This window comes from Puccinia triticina, chromosome 10A (genome assembly GCF_026914185.1).
Source record: "Puccinia triticina chromosome 10A, complete sequence".
NCBI classification, from domain to species: domain Eukaryota; kingdom Fungi; phylum Basidiomycota; class Pucciniomycetes; order Pucciniales; family Pucciniaceae; genus Puccinia; species Puccinia triticina.
This window is the reverse complement of record NC_070567.1, coordinates 5999941-6007908: the sequence shown is the minus strand read 5'-3', so window position 1 is coordinate 6007908 and position 7968 is coordinate 5999941. Positions and strand designations below refer to the sequence as shown.

General features: G+C 46.3%; 1 protein-coding gene across 1 annotated transcript; it reads left to right on the top strand.

Moving 5' to 3' along the window:
• Nucleotides 1–1942: 1942 nt before the first annotated feature.
• On the top strand, nt 1943–4261 carry PtA15_10A621 (uncharacterized protein; the record flags this gene model as incomplete). Its single annotated transcript, XM_053160816.1, has 4 exons — nt 1943–1953; nt 3606–3706; nt 3856–4164; nt 4230–4261. The coding sequence occupies 4 exons, from the start codon at nt 1943–1945 to the stop codon at nt 4259–4261; spliced, it is 453 nt and encodes a 150-aa protein (XP_053024752.1).
• Between the last annotated feature and the right edge of the window lie 3707 nt (nt 4262–7968).

The following is a 7968-nucleotide window of genomic DNA, read 5'->3' as shown; positions in this document are numbered from 1 at the left end:
AAGTTCATTTGAGGGATATCTGAAGGATATTCCAAACATTTTTGGGCTTGAGGAAAGAATTCCTTCCCTGGCCACAGGACTTATCACGTCAGTTTAATGTCATGCCTCACATTCCCAAATGTTGCTCAATGTTTGAGTTTCCTTGAGAAATGTTATTTAGTAAGTACTTGAACCACATTGGTCATCCTGGAGAGGAAGGTCGGGCACGGAAGCTGGTTGAAAAATCAGTGGTTATCATTGGGCAATTCTTCATGGAATCCAATTTGGATACAGTAGGAGGAAATTCTGGTCAACAAAGGATCAACAAGGCAATTTCAAAATGGAAGTCAATGTAAGTTTTGAATCAAACTTTCAATAAACAGGGAAGAAATTTGATGGATAAGTAGCTGAATTTCACATGAAATAGATTGTCAGAAAGGGATTTGAACAAAGTGTAAGCTTTTATTTTGATGCATAAAAACATTTATCCAAGTTCAAAAATTTGCCTAATCTGATGATCATTTGTTTCTAGATCCTTGGTGGTAAAAAAAGATGTGAACAAAGTGTAATTTATTTTACTTTTAATATACAGAAAAATATTCATTCAATTTCAATCATTTTGCTGATCTGATGATGCTCTGTTTCTAGCACCTTGGAGCAATTTGGTGAAGTTGCAAATGAACTTTTTGAAATTAATGAGGAGTATAAAAAAGGCTTGATTCAATTTTTAGGGTAGGTTGAATTCCTTGTATTGAAATGCCAAAATGTGAACCAAATCATTATTTGCTTGAATTCTAACCAAATTCATCATATTGCAAAACATATAACAACCCAACCTCACATAGTCAGATCAATCAACTGAAGAACTTTGGAAAACCTGGAGATAATGATTGGGCAAAGAATCTGATAGACAAAAGTCTAGGGTACTTCAAGATCATAGATGACTTGTGTGTTTTTCTCCATCAAAACAGACTTGTTCAAATTCTTCTGATTCATCTTAACCCTGTCTATTTTTTATTCAAAGGAAATACCAAAATCTGACTGCCGGAAAGAATTCAGAATTGTTTTCAAAAGAGTTGATTATCAAACTGGATAGCCTGTAAGTAAAAATTTCTACAAAATTTAAGATGAGATTTGTGTGACTGATGAATGTCTTTATCTGGAAAAATCTTAAATTGAAAAGTCTTTCTGGATCATCCAATAAAACAAAGGATTATCTTGGGAAGTCTACATCAGATGAAGATTCACACCAGGCTGAAACGGAAACAACGAGATCAAAAATGAGTCCAGGTGGTTTCCCAATCATAGATCCAGAGGCAATTCTAAACAATATGTAAGGCCATTTTTATGTTTTTCTGAAATAAAATAAATTTCAAGGAGAAGATCAAATTTAATTGACTTATCATCATAACATTGTAGGTCATTGGATGAGCTGCTTGAATGGGCACCAGATAATATTGGTTATGAACAAGATGCGGAGCTGAAGAAAAGTTTGAAGCTTCAGCTGCAGTATGTTTGATTTTAGATTCCAAATCTTGGTCTCAGTAGGAAGTAAATGATATGAAACATTTATGAAAAATTTTTGTATCACTTTATATTTTTATCACCTCATGGATATGGATCAAATTTCAGAGCATTTCCCAAAACCATTGGGAAGCCTGGAGGAATAGATTGGCCTGAAAAGCCAATCAAAATGCTCATCAAAATGCTGGATGAACATGGAGTGTCTGTATTTTCTGTGATTGACTTATTTAAAAAAATATATTGAAATTTCTTTCTATCTATTTTTTTTTCCAGGGAGTACCCTAGCAAAGGGTTAGGATTGGATCGGGCTGTAAAGTCTGTGATTATACAATTCAAGTATAAGTATGTAAAAATATGGCTAAATGGTGTTGGATGGTTATTCTTGAACTGATGAATTAACCAAATTTGTTTCACGTCAAATAGAAAAGCAGAAGAGGCCATGGACAACATGTGAGTATTTTTTCCTCTTGAAAAAAGATTATTGTGCCTGAATCTTTTGAAAATTGTATTCTTTAGTTCCTTGGATGAATTTGTCAACCATGTGGGACAAGTTTCAGGATTTTTGGCTAGTCAAGGATTCCCCACAAGATTGAAGGAATACTTGGAGTATGTTTGAGTTGAATCTCACATTTTGAATTCAATAGAAAATGAATGTTTGATAAGATGAGTTTTAAATACTGATGTTGCTGATTTTGCTCACTTGGGAAAAATTTAGAAAGAGGGTCAGGAGTTTCAGCAAAGGGGACCAAGGATGGGCGACAGAACTGTTTGAAAAAACTTCCATTTTCTTTAGAGAGACAGGTGAAAGGTTTTTGTAAGTTTCTTTCCCTTTTGCCAATGAAACTGTTTTTTTTATCACTAATCTCTTTATTGGTAATATCAGCTATATACCTATACCTTTTGATCCCAAGTCTGAGGGTCAAACAACAAGACAGAAGGTCATAGATCTTAATAAGCTGTGTGTTGAATCAAACTTGTATCTATCTCAATCAAAAATGACTTTTTACTGACAATATTGCCCAAATATTCCCTTTTGAAGGATGCAATCGCAGCAATCAAAGGAGTAGGAAAACCATAATCTAGATGCAATTGTGGATCATCTGGATCCATCTAGAAATTCTCAAGGTATTCAAATATCTAATGTGGTCCTGACAGGAAATCACTATTGGCTCCCAAATTAAACTCAAGAAAGAAGCAAAAGGGAACCAATCAGTTTCTTATAACCACTTCATCTTTTCAACTCATTTTTACATTTTTTTTTGTGAATTCTGTTCTTCAAAAAAAGGGGATAATTTTCTTTCAAAAAATAAAATTGGATAAATGTTTCCAGTGCAGTCTCTTTTTTCTCAATGCTTCCTATTTTAACTATCCAAGTATATTAAATCCTGTGAATCATGGAACAAAACTTCAAGGGTTTCCCCTACAAATCTACCAAAATCACAAATCAAATCAAGGGTTACCCCTCTACAAATGCCAAAAGAAAAAAAAAGGGGGGCAAGGGTTTCCCCTCTACAAGTACAAAAACCAACAAAAACCAATGGAAAACAGAAAATGAACTAGCACCCCGCCACCAAACATCAGCAAGCTGATGCACCGTGGCCCACTGTCCATCCCTGTCTAGAAGGGTCAAGAAACAGTGAGAGGATGGCCCCCAGCCCGCCGCATTGAAGGCATTATGCAAAAGGGGGGCCAACAAGTATTGTCCCCTCAGACTGTGCAAGTGCAACAGCGGAGGGGCTTGAACCAAACCACCCGCTGGAATGACAGCGGCTGGAATTGGCTGAGGGACAAGATACAAACCCCCCCCCCCCCCCCCCCTTTCATAGACAACACTTGCCCTCAGCTGCTGTCTGCCACGCCCACACCTCAAGATTATTCAAACAGTCACCAACACAACATTGTCAGGTCAACTGTTGTATAGGTGTTACCTGCGCCCCTACGGTAACAGTGGCGAAATCAGCTCGAGCACACTCTCTTGGTCCTCAAAGAAACCAAGCCCAATCCCTCCTTGAACCCTTTCTGTTGTCTGGGTTCCAGAATCTCCTGGTGTGGGATCCAACAACACTGAAGCCCTTGAGACCCGTCTCAAAAACAATTTTCAGGAGTTCGCCCGTCGTGGTCTCCCTGCCTTGGCATTTGCTTGCAATGTACCGAATGCCAAAGATGAAGGTTCCGGAAGCAGATTTGAGCTCATTGATTTGCTGTCCATCTTTGACCCTCCCGTGATGACACCAAGCAAACTGTAGACAATGATCAGGCCCTTGGTGTTAAAGTCAAGATGTTAACTGTTGTCCTTTGACTACACATCCAGACCCGCTTGCAGTTGCTAACCACCCTTTTTACTTCTATCAGCTGGTGAAGATGCCAACAACGCTCCTGCCCTTGCCCGTGCTAGCTTTGGTATTGCCGTCAAGTGTGCTACTGACGCCGCTTGTGGTGACGCCGACATTGTCCTCTGGAATGCGCGTGGTCATCCACATTTTCAAGCACCCAGTTGCCCCCAACAATCCCATTCCCGCAACAAGCTCCAGGGAACACCTTCCAGAGCTGCCTCCATAAATGAGTCGCTCTACTTCAACCGTGCTAGCTTCATCCCGCGTGAAGCTCGGTCCTCAGAGGCCGTGTCCATGCCAATGACCAAGAACTCCAAAGTTTATTCGTGTCTCTTTCCTACCCCCTGCCAAAAACCAAGCTAAACAATTCATTCTCTTCGGCTCAAGCTGTAGCATCTGGAGCTGCCGGGGGGATTGAGCAATAGTTGGAGCTAGAGATAGTCATTCGGTACCCGCGGCGGGTACCTAGTACCGCTTGGCGGGTACCCCCTTGCACCCGCCTCGCACCCGCGTGGCGGTGCCGGGTGCGGTACTAGGTACTGGCTTTTGGCTGGAAAGCGGTGCGGTACCCGGGTACCGCCTACAAGTACCTCCCACCCCCCGGGGGATTGAAGGCCTTGACTCGGTAGATCCAGCTCGGCGAAGGTCTCCCAGCAAGCTGGGAGGATTCCTCTTGGCATTTCCAGCTCGCCGAGGGGACTCCTCCCGGGGAGCTGGATACACATATTGTATCCAGCTCGCCGCCGCCGAGGAACCTCCTGATGAGCTGGAGAGGAGTCCCCTCGCCGAGCTGGATACATATGTATCCAGCTCGCCGAGAGGAATCTTCCAAGGGAGCTGGATGTGTACAGCTCGCCGTGAGACCTCCTTAGCCAAGCTGGACATTGTGTATCCATCTCGGCAAGAGATGAGTCATCTCGGCGAGTTGGATACATATTATGTATCCAGCTCGGCGAGGGATGTCCACCTGGCGAGCTGGACGCATATCCAGCTCTCTGGGTGGCCTTGCCTCTTTGACCGGAGCCATTCCTCCGGTCAAAGAGGTGTACATGCCTCCAATCGGATGGATCAATTCCTCTGGTCAAAGAGGAGAGCCAGTGCTTGCCGGGAGGAACAGTGGTCTTTTTGCCCTCCAGCTTGTCGCAAGGGCGGCAACAAACTGGATGGAGCAAGCAGGACAGCAGGACGCTGCCACACCAAAAAATATCATGGGTGGTACCAACGGTGAAACAAATACAATACATGTATCTGTATCTGCCTGTATTTGTATCTGTTTTGCACCCAATACTATTTATTTGTATTGTATTCAAAGAGCAATACTATACAAATGTATTCAAACTTTGGTATCTTGTTGCAAATACAGCCCAATACAAGATACTTTATTTTTACGTTTTTTGATAGTTTTTCTGTACACAGTCCACAGTGGCCAAAAACAAGAAAATCAAGTTTTAATAATTTATTGATACAATACTATGGTATTGTATCTTCAGGCAGATACAATACATTTGTATTTTTCAACAGATACAATACACAAGTATCTGAAGATACTGTATTGTATAGTATCTGTTTCACCGTTGGTGGTACCCGCGGTACCCTCCAGCGGTACCCGTGGTACCTCCCAGGCGGTGCCGGGTGCGGTGCTAGGTACCTGAAATTGGCCAAAAAGCAGTGCGGTACCCGGGTCCCAAATGACTATCTCTAGTTGGAGCCTCAAAAGATGGTGTTCTAAGAGAGGTATAATAGTGCTCAAGAGTGACCAGGCTATCAAATCTTCCCTTGAACTGGCTTTCTCCAAACAGAAGTCTGCTTGGTAGGACAAATTGATGGGCACATCAATATCTTCTGAATCTTCTTGGCGCTGTGGAACTCCGTCCGGTGCAGGCCGGCGGCAGTTAGTTGGAGGGGAATGGGGAGAGGAAGTTTTATGTGCCCTCCGGTTTTTTTGGTCGGAATGAGCAATGAGGATTGTTTGGGCAATGAGGTTTGGGGGGGGGAAGATTTTACGACGGCGTTGAGCGCGCGTTGGCGGTGGGTTGTTTTGAGGGAAAAAGTGGAAAGAAGCCGAAGGGAAGAAGAGAGCTCCGGAAGATCAATAAGATTCAGGATGACACTATGGAGGGCGCCGGATAATGAACAGTAAACTTTGATGGATTTCCTGATGGGATCAGCTAGGTTCCATGCCCCCCTTCCTCTGAGTTCGTGGGCGAACTCAGACTCCGGGAAGCGCCGCGCACTGCGGACCCGTCATCACGCCCCGCACCCGCGCGCACACAACAAAAAAACAACCCAAGAAGCAAAAGGAGAAAACAAAAGAACCAACCCTCCCCACTGTTCCCTTCCAACACGCGCCATGAGAAAAAAGAAAAAGAACAGGAAAAAAAAGAAAGGAGAAAGAGAATCAAGAACAACAGTAGTAGAAGCAGGGGACAATAGGAAAGACAACACGAGCCAACAAAGAAACAAAAAAGAAGAACACATCCTGAAACGCCTTGAGGTGCCGCCATCGCCGCTGCAAACTGAGTTTTCTGTCGTCCTCACGGCCTGAACCATACCGCGCACCACATCTCCACCACGCTTGCAGTCTGTCCCTAGACTGCTTCGCGCCTGCTGTCGAGGTTGAAAAGAAATCCGCGCCTAAAAGGTCCAGAAAAAAAACCAGGAAGGGAGAAAAAAAAAGCCGCCGGTGCTCACATATGTGGCATAAAGTAGGGTTTACAAAACGCAGTAGAAATACCCTGGGGGTGCACACATTGGGAGGACTTACTTTGACCCTCCTGTGCCTCCTTGGGAGAAATACCTTTTTACCTGGTCCGCTGAGAAACACCGCGTCAACAGAGTCCCGTCGAGTTCCGCCAAGATATAGGAGCCGCCGTGAACCTGGCGCACCACGCGAAAAGGCCCACTCCACCACCAGGAAAAATCAGTAGTCACTAGATGACAACTGACATGACACCTGCTCCAGCTGGCTATCCAGCCTCTAGTGCAATTTTCACGAGCTGATCCTCAGCTTTGTCCCAGGCACAGCTGCCTCCAGTCTTGGCGCAGGACAAGCCACTGCTCAGCCTTTGCCTGAGCAAGAACGGGCATTGATAAATGCACACCTGTCCTCCGGGGGCATGCCCACGACCAAGCCTTTGCCTGAGCAAGAACGGGCATTGATAAATGCACACCTGTCCTCCGGGGGCACGCCCACGACCATGCCCTTCGAACAGGGCGTGTGGGACCGCGCACCCTTTATCAAGGGCGTGCACGCCCCCACATAGGCGTGCACAAGCGTGCACCGTGCCTGCTCGCCGAGAGCCCCTCGGTGGGTTGGCGCAAGTACATATACCTGCTCGCCGAGAGCCCCTCGGCGGGTATGGTGTATGTATCCCTGCTCGCCGACAAGGATAACTCTCGGCGAGCAGGTATACAAACACCTGCCCGCCGAGCCTGCTCACCGAGAGCCCCTCGGCGGGCAGGTGCATGTACACCTGCTCCAGGCATACAGATCCCACCTCGCCGAGAGCCTCTCGGCGAGCAGACCTGCCCGCCGAGCCTGCTCACCGAGAGCCCCTCGGCGGGCAGGTGCATGTATACCTGCTCGCGCAGAGAAATCCTCGGCGAGCAGGCATACAGATCCCACCTCGCCGAGAGCCTCTCGGCGAGCAGGTATACATACACCTGCCCACCGAGCCTGCTCACCGAGAGCCCCTCGGCGGGCAGGTGCATTTATACCTGCTCGCCGAGAGAAATCCTCGGCGAGCAGGCATACATATCCCACCTCGCCAAGAGCCTCTCGGCGAGCAGGTATAGTTGAACCTGCCCGCCGAGGGGCTCTTGGCGAGAAGGTATACTTGAACCTGCCCGCCGAGGGGCTCTTGGCGAGCAGGCTCGGCGGGCAGGTGTTTGTATACCTGCTCGCCGAGAGTTATCCTTCTCGGCGAGCAGGCAAGGCTCTCGGCGAGCGGGGATATGTATGCCTGCTCGCCGAGAGGTGTATGCCTGCTCGCCGAGGATTTCTCTCGGCGACCAGGTATACATGCACCTGCCCGCCGAGCCTGCTCACCAAGAGCCTCTCCGCGGGCAGGTGCAAGTATACCTGCTCGCCGAGAGGCTCTTGGCGAGGTGGGATATGTATGCCTGCTCGCCG